The sequence below is a fragment of the Saccopteryx bilineata genome, chromosome 10 (assembly GCF_036850765.1).
Source record: "Saccopteryx bilineata isolate mSacBil1 chromosome 10, mSacBil1_pri_phased_curated, whole genome shotgun sequence".
Classification (NCBI taxonomy): Eukaryota; Metazoa; Chordata; class Mammalia; order Chiroptera; family Emballonuridae; genus Saccopteryx; species Saccopteryx bilineata.
The window spans coordinates 13,758,046-13,775,549 of NC_089499.1; the positions used below are offsets into that span (position 1 = coordinate 13,758,046).

A 17,504-nucleotide genomic window follows, 5' to 3' on the forward strand; every position below is an offset into this window, starting at 1 on the left:
CGCTGCTGACGTAGCCCCACGCTGCTGACGTAGCCCCACGCTGACCGCAGAGGGGTCCGCTCCGTTGGCGTCCCCGCCTCTGCGCCCGGCGCTCCTGGGTAGCGGTTACTGTTCGAGTTGATGCCTCTCGTGCAGGGTGGGATTGGCCGTGGCCAGGACATCATGTCTCTTTGTCCCACCTGGCCTGCAGGCCTTCGAGGACATCTACCTGGAGGAGCGGAAGGCCGTCAAGGTTCTGCTCGAATATGCCGACAAGATGTTCACCTACGTCTTCGTGCTAGAGATGCTGCTCAAGTGGGTGGCCTACGGCTTCAAGAAGTACTTCACCAACGCCTGGTGCTGGCTCGATTTCCTCATCGTGGACGTGAGTGGCCCCTGCAGGGGAGAGGATGGGGGGCTGTTGCCAGTGTCAGCAGGAGCTGAGGCCGGGGGCCGGAGGGGCAGGTGGCAGGGCTGGCGGATGCCAGGGTAAAGTGGACACACACTCGGCTGTGCCACAGGGCGGGCAGAGGGGAAGGAGGCCGGAGTCTGGGGTCGCGGAGGAGAGATGCGGACCCTGCTCTCAGGGTCCCGTCTGGGAGGAGGAGGAGAAATGAGAGACCTGAGCCCTGCCATCAGAACCCCTAATTTGGGGAGACGGAGGAGCAGGGGGAGACCTGGGCCCTGTCCTCGGGAGCGCCCTGGCTTCTGGGGGAGCCTAGACTCACCATGTAAAACGGGAAGAGCATTCCAGGCAGGGGTGCCGGCCATGACAGGCGCGGGGTGGCACTCTGAGCATGGCCAGGGTGCAGGCCGAGGGGAAGGTGCAGCTCACAGCTCTAGATAATAGGCTGGCAGGAGGGGGCCTGCTGAGTGGAGCTTTGAGCAGACTGGAAGGAAGTTGTGGTGAGCCAGGCAGATGTCTGCAGAACATTCCAAGCAGAGGTCAGAATGGCAGTGCCAAGGTCCTGTGGTCTGTGCGTGCCTGGCACGCTTGAGGAGCTGCAAGGAGGCCAGAGCAGTTGGGGTGGAGCAAGTGGGGCAGGCAGGTGCAGGAGAGAGAGACCCGGCACATGGGGCAGAGGGGGCCCAGCCTTTGGAAAGCAGGGACTTTTATTTAGAATGAAACGGGGTGACATTCATTGCAGAGCTTTGAACAGAAGAGGAACAGGAACTGACTCATATTATTCAAAGATCTCCCTGTGAGGTGGTGGGGGAGGGGCCCAGAGTGGGAGCAGGGAGAAGAGTAAGACCCTGGCGGTAATCCAGGGGAGAGGTGACGGTGGCCTGCCAGGGTGGTGGCAGTGAAGGTGTTGAGAAATATCTGAACTTCTGATGTATTTTGAAGACCGAGCCAACAGGAAATCCTGATGGGTTGGATGTGAGGTGTGAGACACGGAGAGGAGGTGGGGATGGCGCCAGGGCTGTGGCGTGAGCAGCTGGAAGGATGGTGTCGCCACCAGCTGAGTTGGGGGCACTATGGGTGGGGCAGGTGGGGCAAGAACAGACGTCAGGAGTGGCCTGCGGGGAACTCGGCAGGCCGACAGGCCCTTGAGGCCTTGCCCTCTGGAGGTGGTCCCTGACAGATGCCCCTCTGCCTCTCCAGGAATTGGGGACCCGAAGCTGGTCATCCTCAGGGATGCCTCCTCTGCCCATCCCCCTCCCACGTGGTGCTTCTAAGCCTGGGAGGAGGCAGGGCACTCAGGCCCTTACCCCTGGCTCCTCACCACCCCCAGGCTGAAGCCAAGGTGCTATTAATGGTGACTGCATGCGAGGTCAGGCAGGGAGCCGTTTTCAACCTGTGATTTCAGGCCAGCAGTGAACTAAGAGGGACTGGAAGTCATGGAGCTTTAGAAGGATAAAGCCCACGGGATGGACATGCCCCGGTGGGGGCAGGGCGGAGGGAACACAGAGCTGAGGCTCTCAGTGCCCCAGACTCCCACCTAAGCCCCTTCTTTAAAGGTGCCCAGAATGTTGAAAGTCTGGCTTTAGGGAAATGCTCCAGGAGTGTCTGTTCACATTCAACCCACGACAGTCCCTCCTTCCCCAAAAGAGGCTCAAGAACTTGACTTAAAGGAAAATACATGGGGACCAAAAGCCCGAGATTTGTGTCCCTGGTTCTACACACCAGTGGGTGGCTTTGAAGGCTCAGGAGAGGTCAAAGCCAGGACGCACTGGAGCGTCCCCCCAGGCTCTGGGGCCCCAGGAAGTCCAATAGGACACCAGAAGGCCTTCTGGCCCTGTCACTCCCAGCCCTGTGGTAGGTGGGCCAAGAGCCCTTTCCCCTGTCACCAGAGCTGTCCCCATGTCTCCCACCTTGCCTCCCAACAGGTCTCACTGATCAGCCTGGTGGCGCACACCCTGGGCTTTTCTGAAATGGGCCCCATCAAGTCGCTGCGGACATTGCGGGCACTCCGACCCCTGCGAGCCCTGTCACGGTTTGAGGGCATGAGGGTGAGTGAGGTGGCTGCTTTCTCACTGGGGAGCAGGAGGTGGCCCCACTGAAGGGACCCCCACCCCAGGCTCACGTGCTGCCCAGCTGCCCAGCCTGGCGCTGGGACTGTGGCCCCAGACTTGGTAGGAGCACGAGTCACACTCTCCAGGAGGAATGTGGCTGGACATGGGGGCCCTGGAGGGTGGGGAGCTGTGAGGACCCTCCCCCAGGCCTGTCACCTCCAGCCCTGTGACTTCCGTGGGGGCCAGGAGAACACTGGACAAAGGAGAGGAAGTGAGGCCCTGGGGTGCAGGGGTCTCTGCTGCACTGGCCCCGGGCCCCGGGCTCCTGCCATCCTGTGAGGCCTGTGCGTGCGCCCGGCTCTGTGTGTGCGCGCCCGGCTCTGTGTGCGTGAGCCCCGCTCTGTGTGTGCGCGCCTCCCTGTGTGTGCACTCCAGCTCTGTGTGTGTGCGCCCCTCCCTGTGTGTGCGCCCAGCTCTGTGTGTGTTCACCTGGCTCTGTATGCGTGTGCCCCACCCTGTGTGTGCGTGCACCCCGCTCTGTGTGCGTGTGTGTGCCCCGCCCTGTGTGTGCACCCCAGCTCTGTGTGCCGTGTGAGTCCCTGCCTCCTGGCAGACATGGGCCCCCTTCCTGCTGTCAGCAGTAGGCAGCGGGTCTGGAACAGAGAGGGTGAAGGAAGCAGGAAGGAGCCAATTGCATTCTCACTGGCAGAGATCAGTTTGCATTTGCTTTGTAAACTCTTTTACACTATTTTCTAAGTGCAGAGCCTTGTGCATCTTTGAAGGCACCAAGTTTCACCAAAGAATGTGCACATATAAAGCAAATTTAAAAGCTCACCAAGAAAAAACATTGTATCCATCTTCTATAGCAAGAAAACACAGTATCTTTTTCTTTTTTTTTTTTTTTTTTACAAAATGGGCGCAGTCCTGTTGCGGCCTCAGCCGGCACGTCTGTGTGCCTCTCACCGATCCGGCAGGCACGTCGCACAGCCCCCACTCGCTGATGGTTTTGAACTGTACCCACACCCCTGATTCGTGGGGAAACAAATCGCTCATTCCTGCTGGAAACCGCTCACAAGTGAATACTCCGACCTTAGATGCCTCTTTGGGAGCGAGGAGATTTGTTTCCAGAGGAACATGGGGGAGACATCATTGCTATAAGCCACTGAGCCAGCCAGGGGCACACATGAGGGTTGAGTTTCCCACCTGCTCCTGGGCTCATCGTGCCTGCTGGGGAGCCACGGACCCCCCTCTTCCGTTTATGTCAGCGTCACCCGTCCCAGACCCAGACCCACCACGCAGCCCACACCAGCTTCACTTCCCGTCTGTGGCCGGCGTGTTTCTGGCTCATGGACAGCCGGGGACACCCCAGCTGCCTGGGTGCTGTGCGTTTAGATGGAGAGCATGAGGCGCCGGCTCCGCGCAGCAGAGATGCTCCCTGGGGAGGGCAGGGGCGCAGGGAACACCCCCGGCACCTGCCCTCGCAGCCCAGCTCCCACCACGGCGTCAGGGGACTCTCAGATGCGCCCCACACAGACCACACAGAGGTCCCAGGACAGACTTTCAGGGAGAACACCCCCAACCCAGTAGCAGCAACCCCCAAATAAACCAAAACTTAGCTCAGAGAATGTGTCTCCAGAGGCCCTTTCCTGCCAGTCTCTGGCACACTCAACTGCCCTGTTGAGAATTAAGTTTCACCTGACCAGGCGGTGGCACAGTGGATAGAGTGTTGGCCTGGGATGCGGAGCATCCAGGGTCAAAACCCCGAAGTCACCAGCTTGAGCGCGGGCTCATCAGGCTTGAGCAGGGGTCACTGGTTTGAGACCAAAGGTAGCTGGCTTGAGCAAGGGGTCACTCGCTCTGCTGTAGTCCCCTGGTTAAGGCACATATGGGAAAGCAATCAATGAACAACTAAGGTGTCACAATGAAGAATTGAAGCTTTTTACTTCTCTCTCTTCCTGTCTGTCTGTCCCTGACACACACACACACTCTCTCTCTCTCTCTCTCTCTCTTTTTCTCTCTCTCTGGCAAAAAAAAAAAAAAAAGCTTCAAGGTCAGGGATTCAGGCAGGGCCAAGAAGGGACAGATGTTCTGGAGTTGCATCAGACTTTAGGATGCAGAGAGACAGGTGTGTGTGTTCTCACTCCCCTGAGCCCCACCTGGGCGGCCGGCTATGGGTGGCCCTTCCCCGGGGACAGGAAGAGTCTTGCACCCTTTCCCGCACAGGGACCTGTGGCCCGGGAGTTCAGTTAGGTTTGGGGCAGGAAGTTCCTGAAAAGGGTATGTTCTCTGGGCACCGCCAGGACCTGAGTCTCCTCTTTGTCCACTTGAGGTCGTGGTCAATGCCCTGGTGGGCGCCATCCCATCCATCATGAACGTCCTCCTCGTCTGCCTCATCTTCTGGCTCATCTTCAGCATCATGGGCGTGAACCTCTTCGCGGGGAAGTTCGGGAGGTGCATCAACCAGACCGAGGGGGGCCTGCCTTTAAACTACACCGTCGTGAACAACAAGAGTGAGTGTGAGTCCTTCAACGTGACCGGCGAACTGTACTGGACCAAGGTGAAAGTCAACTTCGACAACGTGGGCGCCGGGTACCTGGCCCTTCTGCAGGTGGTGAGTCCAGGGGAGGGGCTTCCTTCCTCCCGTGGCTTCTCTAGCGACAGGCACCTTCACCCATGGCGTGGGCAGGAGGGGGACAGTAGGGTCACATTGCCCAAAGGAGGCCCAGCTTCTCCAGAGACTTCTTGGTTCCTTGGGAAGTCCTCAGATTTTTCTTAATGAACAGATCCAGGGCATCGTGGCTCCGGGGCAGAGCCCACGTCCCAGCCAGTCGTCATTGTCACCTCCTTGCACCGTCAGTTTGCCAGTGTGATGGCACAGGTTAAAAATAAAAGACCATAGGCACCCAGGGGCTGAGCTAGTAGCAAAACTGTGCCTCTGGCCATCCCTCTGTTTAGAATAGATTTACTTCCATCTCAAACGTGCAAGATGCGTGATGTTTGCACACACACAGCTCCACCCAGTCTTTCCTAAGCTTTCATTGATTCGTGAGGACGGTGGCTTCCGTGAATATAACACGTGCCACAAAATTAACTTACAATTAGCCTCGACCACGGAAATGCACACAGAACTCATGAAGCTGCCGCTTGCTTTTCTTGCTGTCCCCGTCTTCAGCTCAGGCACTGGTTTTAGTCCCCAAAGCAGAGGAAAACTCAGCCCGCCTGAAAGCTGAGCGTGTGTCCACGTGCACTTTCTCCCACTCCTTAAATCCTGGTAGTAGCTTTCTGCAAAGACTCCCCTCAAATACGCCACGGAGAACAGGATTCCAGCCAAACCTCGGATCCCGGTGACTGTCCCCCTGAATGTCAGAACTTGGAAGAAAAGGCCCCTTTTATAGACTGAGAACTGCTGACCGCTCCAGACAGAACCACACAGTGGCTAGAGAGAACTTCGTCACAGGCATCTCATAAGCGTGGGGGTCCTCAGCTGTTTCCAAAGCATTTCCAGGTCTCTCTGGGCAGAGAGACAGCAGGGGAGGGCCTCATGGCACTAGGGAGTGAAACAACTTGCCTTTGGTGGGTAGCCTCAGTTTCCCCATCTGCCCTGCCCGCTTCATAAAAACTCTCAGACATGAAACATCTGTGTGGACGAGCTCGTACCCTGAACGGCGGCATGGGGCGGGACTGGGTTTTGCCAAGGACACAGGCGAGACCCACTGGGCGGTGGGTCTCACCACCAAGCCTGTGGCTCTTCCTAGCAGCCCATTCCGGGGCAGATAGTGAGGCCAGCACAGGGCCCCGTCTCACGGCCATGGTGGCCTCCAGCCAGTGTGTGTGGACTCGCAAGAGCTGATTGTTACATTTTCAGATACTTAGCAAGCTATTATTTAAAATTACATTTTGTAAACGATAATTATCTAAATGATATTGAAACAAAACAAAGACTGGCCATTATCATATAGTGTCACCTGTGCTCTCGCGGTCATTGCCTTTCTTATGTCAATAGAGTGGAAACCCTGTACTGCTAGGCTCCTGTGTGCCTCTTCCCAGCTCTGTGACCGGCAGCAGCGCCTGGGTCTGCCACGTGGCAGGATTTACGCAGGGAAAAGGGGGATTGGCAAACCCCACCGTCAGGGCTTCATTTTTTTCTTTTGGAAAGTCATTTATTTGCCATCTCCCCGCACACACGGGCGAAAGGACCCCCTTGAGCTCAAGGGAAGGTTGGGGTTCTTCAGGGACTTCCTTTTGAAAGGCCATAGAGCAGAAGCCACAGGGTCCTCTGAGATGCATGACAAAGGGGACCAGATCAGCCCTAGGGTCCACCTTAAGCCATAACAGAGCCCCCACCCCACCTCTCTGTCCCTGACACCACTGTAGGACTATCATTCTAGAATCTGAAATGAATGCGGCTCTGAAGGGCCAGCCTCCTTAAGGCCTCATTAGCCTCCGGGCCAACATCTAGAAGCTTATTCCCCCACTGCACGGCCTTCCCGGGGCGTCTGCTCGGCTGGCTTCCCCTCCACCCCCAGTCCTGAACAAGAAGGCCTTTGCCTGACCCCCTGTCCGTTTGTACACTGCTGAGAGGTGGGTGGGCTGCTAGCTTCTCACAGGAGGCTACTTCCTGGCTTGCCCTAGATAGGAGCTCCATCAATGCAGAATTAAATGACTTCTTCCTCTTGTCTTTTCCCTTCAGGCAACATTTAAAGGCTGGATGGACATTATGTACGCGGCCGTGGACTCCAGGGGGGTAGGTTGGCCTCTCCCACCAAACTAGGCACTTAAAGCTTCCGGCTGCTTGGCCACCGGGGAATCAGGGTCCGCATCTGAAAATCCACCCTCTAAGGGCCAGGTCACTGGTGTCAACCTGAAGGTGAACCTCTCTGGAATGCCCAGGCCTAGCCCAGGGGCAGTGGTCTCCCAAGGAGTCCCTGAAATCCTCAAATAGCGTTCAAACTGAATTCACTGTCATTTATTTAAGATTCAAGTAAACTACCATGAGGACGGGGTAGAAGCAACAGAGATGCAAATCAAGCTTCTTTGCCCTTGCACCCCACCCACTCACACTGACAGTTCCCAGGAGACTCAGAGATGCCCCGTGTTCTCAAACCTCCCAGCAGCCCAGAGGCAGGAGCCGTGCGGTGACCCCGTGCCAGCCCTGAGCCCAGCACGCCTGCTCACCTCTCCTGCCACCACCCGCTTCTCAACTCCACCCCCAGTGCCTCCCCCGGCCCTGCTCTGTGCTCACACCTGTGCTGGTGACCTGCCTTTGGACACCCCTCCCTCCCAAAGAACGGCCACCCCCAGGTCGCCCGCCTGTCTGACCTCCCCGTCTGACTTCTCCCCTTCAGTATGAAGAGCAGCCCCAGTGGGAATACAACCTCTACATGTACATCTACTTCGTCGTGTTCATCATCTTCGGGTCTTTCTTCACCCTGAACCTTTTCATCGGCGTCATCATTGACAACTTCAACCAGCAGAAGAAAAAGATATGTAGAGCGTAGGCCCCCCGGGGCTGGCGGGGCTGCAGCCCAGGGTGCTGGCCCCTGGCCCCACTGTGGCTTTCTGTTGAGGCTGGTCCTCCGCTCGCTCCTGCGGGGTGGGGTGGCTGAGGGGTGAGTCCGGGGTGTAATTTGCCTAGGCCTGTGAGAGCGCAGCGAGGGGCGCACGCCTGCTCTGGTCTACTTGAGAGATGGGGCTCCTGGGAGGAGCTGGGTGAGGCGGGGACTCTTCACCTGGTCCATGACCGGGGGCTGTGGGGGGGCCTGTGCTGAGGGCCGGGGTCTTCCTGGAGCTCTGTCAGAGGGGCCATGATTGGTTTGCAGGTAAACCCACTGGGCAGAGAACTCCAGCCTGGGCAGGGGAGAGGGTGGGGGTGAGGACAGGATTTGCAGGTCATAAAGCCAGAGAGATCTCAGAATGAATGGGGACAGGACCCTGGAAAAGCATGTTTCGGGAGGACTCCGTGGTGCAGGATAGGGACATCTTTTTCTCTAACTGGGAGACGGAGTGAGGAGGAGGCCACCCCTGGCACCCTCGTGAATGAGGCAGGACCCCTGTGCCATCCGTGCCGGAGCCTCTGAGAACCCCAGAATGAGCCTGGTGCCTGTCTCTGCACTTAGGGGGCCAGGACATCTTCATGACGGAGGAGCAGAAGAAGTACTACAACGCCATGAAGAAGCTGGGCTCCAAGAAGCCGCAGAAGCCCATCCCCCGGCCCCTGGTGAGCTCGCTCCCAAGTCGGCAAAAGTGGGGAGGATCTGCTGGGGAGGGCGGTTTGGGAAACCCCCCCTTCACGGCCTTTCGGCCTAGCCTGGGGTCCTCGGCTAGTCCAGGGAAGGAGAAGAACTCTCCGGCCTCTGACCACACACGGAGGGCTCAGTCTCAGAGAGATCGAGGAGGGCTTGAGAGGCTGTGGCAGCCAGGAACACCCTCTCACCCAGAAACCCGTCCGCCTATGACCGAACCTCCCCTCCCCTGCAAAAGCTCAGGCCTTTCCTGGGGAGAACAGGGCAGTCTTCACAGCCCCCAGCCCCATTCTTCACCTCATCCGTGCAATCCCCTGGGTGGTGGGGTCCCCTGTGCATGGGGCTCGGAGGGTGCTGGGTCCCCTGCCAGACTGACTCCCTCCCTTCCTGATCCAGCCATTCTCCAAAAAGTGTGTGTGTGTGTGTGTGTGTGAGAGAGAGAGAGAGAGAGACAGACAGATAGACAGCAAGGTTGGACCAGTACTCAAAGTACTCAGGGGACTTAACCTAAATCACTAGTCAGTAACTGGCAGCCCTAGTTTTTTAACCCAGTTAATCAATTTCATCTGATTCCTTTCTGTTCACCGTATTGTTCTATAATTACGTGTACGTGTGTGTGTTTGTGTGTGTGTGTGTGTGTGTGTTTTCACTTATTTATAATCTCTCTTCCTCTTTCATAGTCTAGGGTGGCTTACAATTAAAGACTCATATAAATGTAGATAGTAAAATAAATCAATTCCTTAAAAAGAGGGGAGAAACTTAGTAACCTGAGGGTTAATACAATTACTAGGATTGAACTTTAATGTTGATCTTGAGCCTCCAGACAGTGGGGACAAAAAGAGAAGCAAAATGAACGTCATGCTGAGGAAACCCCAAGTAGGAAAACTTGTTCCTAAAGACCCATCAGCGAAGGGCCCGAGGATGAGGGGCCTCAGGGCTGGGCCTGGAAGCCCAGGTGACACTTCAGGCCGTTCCAGAGCTGCTGGCCTCCTCCTCCCACCGCGACAGACTGTTGGGGGGTGGGCCTCACCGGACAGTGGACAGAGAGGGCGGGCGAGCTGGGCCGAGGGGCCTGCTGGCCCGCTGAGTCCCCCCCCTCGCCTGCCCCTCCTTTCAGAACAAGTACCAGGGCTTCCTATTCGACATCGTCACGAAGCAGGCCTTTGACGTCATCATCATGTTCCTCATCTGCTTGAACATGGTGACCATGATGGTGGAGACGGACGACCAGAGCACTGAGAAGGTCAACATCTTGGCCAAGATCAACCTGCTCTTCGTCACCATCTTCACGGGAGAGTGCATCGTCAAGATGGCCGCGCTGCGGCACTATTACTTCACCAACAGCTGGAACATCTTCGACTTCGTGGTCGTCATCCTCTCCATCGTGGGTGAGTGTGCGAGTTGTCTGGACAGAGATGCCCTCCCCGGGCGAGGACTCTCCTCCAGCCCGCCGTCTGTACTTAAAGCCAAGCACGTTAGTTAGGTTCCTTCATTCTGTTCTCTCTGCATTCCTCACCTCTCCCCACCACACACACTCACACACACACGCACGCACACACACACTCTTAAACTCTTGACCCTGCCCCCATGGGACTCTGCCATGGAGTAACTGACTTTCACCTTTCTGCCCTGGACAGCCCTGCCTTTGGCGGCCTCAGAGGGAAATGCAGGGGCTGAGACAGGCTGCTGCAGCTGCCGCAATGGGTCAGACGCTGGGAGAAGGGTCAGGTCAGGAAACGCTCAAGGAGGTCCCAGGCAGGAGTGAGGGCTAGAGCGTGCCTAGGAGGACCAGCACGTGCAGGACAGCAGCAGCAGGAGTGAGGGCTAGAGCGTGCCTAGGAGGACCAGCACGTGCAGGACAGCAGCAGCAGGAGTGAGGGCTAGAGCGTGCCTAGGAGGACCAGCACGTGCAGGACAGCAGCAGCAGGAGTGAGGGCTAGAGCGTGCCTAGGAGGACCAGCACGTGCAGGACAGCAGCAGCAGGAACGAAGCTGTTGAGCCTCTGGGAGGTGCAGCTTGTACCTCGGGGCACGTGCTGGTCCCAGTGCCCAGAGAGGCAGTGGACAGGTCAACGTGGAGCCAGAGTGTCTGAGTCAAATCCCAGCTTCTTAATGACTAGGTGGCCACTTGGGTAAGTTACCTCAGCTCTCGGTTTCCTCTTCTGGAAAATGAGGATGATGGTGTCAGCTTACTTCCTAGGGTGACTGGGAGGGCTTAATGGATAATACAGTGCGCTCAGCTCAGTGCCTGATTGACAGTGCACACTGGACACATGTCAGCCACTGACATCATTATTTTATGAGGAGTCTGCCAAGATCACTTGGGAAGATACAAGGCAAGTTAATTTCACTGTTTCTCCTATAAGTTATATCCCTGCTCCTTAAAAATCTCAACCCAGCCTGACCGGGCGGTGGCGCAGTGGATAGAGTGTCGGACTGGGATGTGGAGGACCCAGGTTCGAGACCCCGAGGTTGCCAGCTTGAGCGCAGGCTCATCTGGTTTAAGCAAAGCTCACCAGCTTGGACCCAAGGTCGCTGGTGAGCAAGGGGTTACTCGGTCTGCTGAAGGCCCGTGGTCAAGGCACATATGAGAAAGTAATCAACGAACAACTAAGGTGTCACAACGAAAAACTGATGATTGATGCTTCTCATCTCTCTCTGTTCCTGTCTGTCTGTCCCTATCTATCCCTCACTCAACTCTCACTGTGTCTCTGTAAAAAAAAAAAAAAAAGATCTCAACCCAGAGTAGTCAGTAGGGACCAAGGGGCGGGTAAGCCATGGGAGCTAACAGAGTCGAGAAGGTGATAGGGACCATCTTAAGGAGGCTGAGATGCCGCACCTGTGGAGTGGCGTGGCGCGGTCCAGTGTGATGTGGCGTGGCATGCCGTGGCACAGGGCCGAGTGCTGGCACCCGACCAGTGCTGCTTGCACTCAGTGTGCACGTGGATCCTCTGGGCTTGTGACAGTGCAGTGGGTCTGGGGCGGAGCTGAAGTTCTGCATTTCTGATAAATGCCCAGGAGTTGCCCAGGCTGCTGGTCCTCAGACCACACTTTGAGCAGCAAGGAGGTCAAGGTCCGGAGTTCGGGCCTGAGTTAGGACAGCAAAATGCTGAGCAAGTCCCCTCAGGCCACAGAGCCCCTGATCTAGATGACAGGCCCAGTGCGGCTCTGTTGTGCAGTGTTCTCAGGAGACTAAGGAACACAGGGGCCGAGAAAGCACTTTGCAGAGGACGGAGCTCCTCATTTTCTGGATCCTAGGCAGAAGTAGAGATTGAGAGAGGCGGCCATAGCAGGCCCTGCAGCTAACCCAGTCCTCCTGGGAGGGCCTCTTCCTGGCTCCTTCCCTACAGGGACCCCGCCCAGCACCTCTGGGCTGGAGGGAGGACGGGGATGCCATGGTGGCCACAGTCTCCGTTGTTTCCCACAGGCACTGTGCTCTCGGACATCATCCAGAAGTACTTCTTCTCCCCGACGCTCTTCCGAGTCATCCGCCTGGCCCGGATCGGCCGCGTCCTCAGGCTGATCCGCGGAGCCAAGGGCATCCGCACACTGCTCTTCGCCCTCATGATGTCCCTGCCCGCCCTCTTCAACATCGGGCTGCTGCTCTTCCTCGTCATGTTCATCTACTCCATCTTCGGCATGGCCAACTTCGCTTACGTCAAGCAGGAGGCTGGCATCGACGACATGTTCAACTTCCAGACCTTCGCCAACAGCATGCTGTGCCTCTTCCAGATCACCACGTCGGCGGGCTGGGACAGTCTCCTCAGCCCCATCCTCAACACGGGGCCCCCCTACTGCGACCCCAACCTGCCCAACAGCAATGGCTCCCGGGGGAACTGTGGGAGCCCAGCCGTGGGCATCCTCTTCTTCACCACCTACATCATCATCTCCTTCCTCATCGTGGTCAACATGTACATCGCTATCATCCTGGAGAACTTCAGCGTGGCCACGGAGGAGAGCACCGAGCCCCTGAGCGAGGACGACTTCGACATGTTCTACGAGACTTGGGAGAAGTTCGACCCGGAGGCCACCCAGTTCATCGAGTATTCAGTCCTGTCCGACTTTGCAGACGCCCTGTCTGAGCCACTCCGTATCGCCAAGCCCAACCAGATAAGCCTCATCAATATGGACCTGCCCATGGTGAGCGGGGACCGTATCCACTGCATGGACATCCTCTTCGCCTTCACCAAGAGGGTCCTGGGTGAGTCCGGAGAGATGGACGCCCTGAAGATCCAGATGGAGGAGAAGTTTATGGCGGCCAACCCGTCCAAGATCTCCTACGAGCCCATCACCACCACGCTCCGGCGCAAGCACGAGGAGGTGTCGGCCACGCTCATCCAGCGGGCCTTCCGCAGGCACCTGCTGCAGCGCTCCGTGAAGCACGCCTCCTTCCTCTTCCGCCAGCAGGCGGGCGGCAGCGGCCTCTCCGAAGAGGATGCCCCAGAGCAGGAGGGCCTCATCGCGCACATGATGAGGGAGAACTACTCCCGGCGCGGGGGCCCGCCCGCCAGCTCCTCCGTCTCCTCCACGTCCTTCCCACCTTCCTATGATAGCGTCACCAGGGCCACCAGCGACAACCTCCAGGTGCGGGCGTCTGACTACAGCCGCAGCGAAGATCTCGCGGACTTTCCCCCGTCCCCAGACAGGGACCGAGAGTCTATCGTGTGAGCCTCGCCCCAGCTGGCCAGGAGACACCCAGAGGCACTGCTGCCTTGCGGCAAACCCACGTGCAGCAGCAGACCAGCACCGGCTGGGCCTTCCCCGCTCTGGGCTTCAGGAGTGAGAGAGGAGCTCAGCCCTGTGGGTCGACGAGGCCGAGCTCTGCGGGGCTGTGTGGGTGGCCTGGAGCCGTTGGCCCAGCCGACCGCCCGGGGCAGCCCGTCCCTGGAGGCCCTGCACGTGCCAGGGGCCCGTCTGACCCGGCAGCCCTCGGGGACCCTGAAAAGCAACTCCACCCCAGCTGCTGCGGCAAACTGTAAAACTGAGACTGTATATGTTGTGAATGGGCTTTCATAAATTTATTATATTTGATATTTTTTTACTTGAGCAAAGAACTAACTTTTTTTCCGTGGACATCGGCAGCAGCCTGCGCTGCCTCTCCTGAGCTCTGAACAAGAGCGTGCAGCTGCTGGAACGCTGTTCTCAGAGCGAAAGTGGAATCCAGCGTGGCTCCCACAGGCCTTCACTGCCCAGGGGCTCCCCGCCACGTGGGCCGAACCCCTTCCCTCACACACACGTGTGCACAGACTCACACACGCACAGCCAGACACTGGCTCCCCACAGACGAGTGTCTGGTAGCCACCCGTGCCCCAGCCTAAAGGAGACAGACCTTTCCTCCCAGCCCCCACGGGCGAGGGTCTTGTCAGTGGGGCCCCACCCGGCCTTCCATGGTCCCCAAGGTCCTGTTTTCCCCGTGTTTTTAAGGCAGGCCCTACTAGGATTCGTTCTACAAAAATAAAATGCTTCCAGAAGAGAGTTGCCTGGGTCCCAGGGCTGGTCCTAGGCACTGAGGCTGCCTTTTCTTCCCAGGGGAGCTTGGCCTCCTGTAAGAGTATTAACGTAGGGCTGAGGGGCCCGAGGGAGCCCCCACGGCCTGGCCCCGGCTCACTCCCGCCCTGGTACCTGCGAGGCCCCGCCCCATGGGCCCAGGGAGAGAAGGCTGCGCTCCGTGGGGTTGGGGGCTGAGATGTTCAGCAGCCCTGAGCCTGCCTGAAGAAGGGAACCTGTTATCATTGCCCGGGTTCTCTCTCTGGACTTTCTGCCTCTGCCCAGGGGGTGAGAGGACACTGCCTGGTCCCCAGCTCCTCTCCAGAGGCGGCAGCTTGGGAGTGGGGAGGACAGCTTGGGTCCCCTGCAGGGAAGGGGCCTCAGGACGGTCAGGCCCTGTTCCGTGTCCTGAGAGGGGAGTGAGCCACCAGACCCCTTGGGAAGGGAGCAGTGTGGCCTTGGACCAGCCCCTCCAGCGTAGCGTGGGGTCCTGGTGGCACTGCACACAGGACCTCCTGGGTGAGGACCCAGGTGGTCCCACAGGTCTTGTGAGAGGGCTTTTATCAGGGAAAAAAAAATACTTTTTCTAGTCCAATCACCCCCAGGACCTCTTCAGCTGCTGACAATCCTATTTTGCATATGCAAATCTTCGTGTAGAGAACTGTCACCCTGGGTGACAGCGGTGGCTGGTGGAGCCTGAGCAGGCAGAGCTGGGCCGCCCTCCGCCGGGCACCCCACCGCACAGGCCACCTCAGGGCAGCCCAGCGAGCCGGACACTGGCTGCCCCTCACCTACCTCGCCGAGCTGCCGGAGGGCTGGACGTCCGGGCTCCTGGCAGCACTGGTGGCACTGCCAGGGAGTCGAGTATTATTACACTTCTCCTTGTCACCTCGGTCCCCGTGGTGGCAACCCCAGCCCCAGTGATTTCTCTTCTCCCCCGTGTGCCCTTTGAGTCCAGTGTGGGACGTGGTTTTAACTGTCCCAGCGATACTTCGAGTGGAAATCTTATTTTTGTAGATATCTGTGCTTTGCTCTTGAGGCTCGGAGAGGTGTGTGCCCTCCCTGCGCGGGCAGGAATGCGGCCTGGGAGGCGGCCGGGCTGCCAACCCCACTGGCCAGAAGGAGGCCGTGGTACTGCTGTGTGGACAGGCCCAGGGCCTTGAGACAGGGGCCTGGGGCTGGCAGCTAACCACCCCAGGAGCTGCAGAGGGAGTGGTCAAGGGCAGGGCCAGGGCCAGGCCAGGCCTGACCTGACTCCTCAGCTCTTACTGTGGCTCTCTTGATTTTCTTCTAGAACTGCACAATGACCAGCAGGCGGGAGGAAGAGGGAGGGACAAGCATCAAGTGCCAGCTGTTGTCTGAACTAATCGAGCACTTCTCACCAAACTTTGTGTGTAAATAAGATACATATTTTTAAAACAAACCAATAAATGGCTTACATGACCTGGCGTGGGCTCTGTTCTTGTGCCGAGATTGGACGAGGCCCGCGGAGCCCGGAAGAGGCTGCCGCGACCAGCTGGGCAGTGGGCGCGCATGGACTGACGGCGCTGCAGGAGAAAACACAAGACAGGACACAGAGGAAAGATGGGCACAGGGCACTCCCGGCCTCCAGGACTGAGAGCCAGAGCGCGGCTGCCTCGTCGTCTTTGTTTCTCGACTCATCAAGCAAATGAGCAGAGCCTGAGTCCCATTAGTCTAGAATGGATTCAGGTGAACTCAGCACCGTTCAGGTATGCAGGAAAATGGCTGTGGGGATCAGCTGCTTCCTTTAAACCATCATCAGTGCTGGCCGCCCGCAGGACTTGGCGTTCCAAAGTCCGCACCGAAGACCTGTATCAGGGCCGCAGTCTCCAGCCATTTTCCTGCGGGAGGCCGCGTGCCGGGCACACCCGGCCAGCAGGGGTGGCGCGGGAGAGCAAGACGGGATCCTGAGAACCGCGCAGGGCTTCCCGTTGTCGTCCTGGGCAAATGGCCAGGAGAAGCGTCCCCACAAGACGGCACCGGGCTGTGCCTTCCGGGACGCCGGTCTGGGCATGGCAGAGGGGGAGGACCGCGAGCTGGGGCTCACACCACGGGAAGAGTTTGGAAAGCGGATGTAGGAATGGGCAGGTCCGTGGAGAACAGCCCTACGGTGGCACCTGTGGGTCAAGCCCGGCTTGGAGCTGTGACACCCGACTCGGGCTTCCTCCCCTCCCCTCCCTCCCCCTCCCCTCACTCCTCTGTCCTTTGCCTCACTGCTGCCCCAGCACCCACCAAAAGTCCCCTGCCAGCCAGCAGGGCCTCCGCTGTCCTCATCTTGGGGGTCCCATCCGTCCACAGCATTTAAGTCGGGACAGCAGCCCCTTCGGGAAGTCCTCTCTGCCTCAGGCTCCGGTGGCACCACCCCCTCCAGGATCTCCTCCAGTCCCTCGGTTGCCTCTTATGGGGGCGCACTTTCCAGAGTCTGACTGACTGACCAAGTTCTTCCAGCCTCGGGCCTTCTTCCCAGGAGAGAGTGGGGAATGCCCTCTTGCCCCTGCCAAGCTTTAAAGAAGAGGCTTGCAATTCACCTGACCAGGTGGTGGCGCAGTGGATAAAGCACTGACCTGGGATGCTGAGGACCCAGGCTCAAAACCCTGAGGTCTCTGGCTTGAGCATGGGCTCATCCAGGGCACCAGCTTTGTTTTGTTTTTAATCTTTCTGAAGTGAGAAGCAGGGAGGCAGAAAGACAGACTCCTGCATGTGCCCGACTGGGATTCACCCGGCATGCCCACTAGGGTGCGATGCTCTGCCCATCTGGGGCATTGCTTTGTTACAACCAGAGCCACTCTAGTGCCTGAGATGGAAGCCATGGAGCCATCCTCAGTGCCCGGGCCAACTTTGCTCCAATGGAGCCTTGGCTGAGGGGAAGAGAGAGAAGAAATAGAGGGGGAGGGGTGGAGAAGCAGATGGGTGTTTCTCCTGTGTGCCCTGGCCAGGAATCGAACCCGGGACTTCCACACACCAGGCTGATGCTCTACCACTGAGCAAACCAGCCAGGGCTGGGTCACTGGCTTGAGCAAGGGGTCACTGGCTTGGCTGGAGCACGACCCCCCATCAAGTCCTGTATAAGAAGCAATCAATGAACAACTAAAATGACAGTTACGAGTTGATGTTTCTCATCTCTCCCTTTCTGTCTGTCTCTCTCCCGTTCTTTCTTGTGCATGCGTGCGCTAAAAAAAGTCTTGCGTCTTTATCTGGAGCCCCAGCCTCCCCCCACCCCGGAGCCCAGGCCAGCGCACCAGGCTGCCTGACCCTGAGCTCTTCCCTCTCGCCCCGAGCCCGCTGGTGAAGGTGCACCACAGATGCCGTCTTCAACGGC

The 17,504-nt window shown here is 58.1% G+C and overlaps 2 protein-coding genes across 8 annotated transcripts in view; one reads left to right on the top strand and one right to left on the bottom strand.

The window, feature by feature from the left end:
* SCN5A (sodium voltage-gated channel alpha subunit 5) overlaps positions 1-15,607 on the top strand; it is a 97,222-nt gene extending 81,615 nt beyond the window's left edge. For all 6 annotated transcript variants that reach the window (XM_066245508.1, XM_066245510.1, XM_066245507.1 and 3 more), the window contains 8 exons: positions 191-364; positions 2,311-2,433; positions 4,766-5,047; positions 7,127-7,180; positions 7,782-7,923; positions 8,553-8,653; positions 9,796-10,066; positions 12,105-15,607. In XM_066245508.1, the coding sequence (XP_066101605.1) occupies positions 191-364; positions 2,311-2,433; positions 4,766-5,047; positions 7,127-7,180; positions 7,782-7,923; positions 8,553-8,653; positions 9,796-10,066; positions 12,105-13,345 (2,388 nt within the window). In that variant the 3' untranslated portion in view covers positions 13,346-15,607. The remainder of the gene's footprint in view (positions 1-190; positions 365-2,310; positions 2,434-4,765; positions 5,048-7,126; positions 7,181-7,781; positions 7,924-8,552; positions 8,654-9,795; positions 10,067-12,104) is intronic.
* The window catches only part of EXOG (exo/endonuclease G), a 68,788-nt gene that overhangs the window by 5,569 nt on the left and 45,715 nt on the right, over positions 1-17,504 (bottom strand). The window contains exon 7 of one of the 2 annotated variants that reach the window (XR_010727326.1): positions 15,668-15,711. The exons of the other annotated variant lie outside the window; for it this stretch is intronic. The gene's annotated coding sequence lies outside the window, so the exon portion shown is untranslated. Of the gene's footprint in view, positions 1-15,667; positions 15,712-17,504 lie in introns of those variants that run through there. 2 annotated transcript variants of the gene reach the window in all.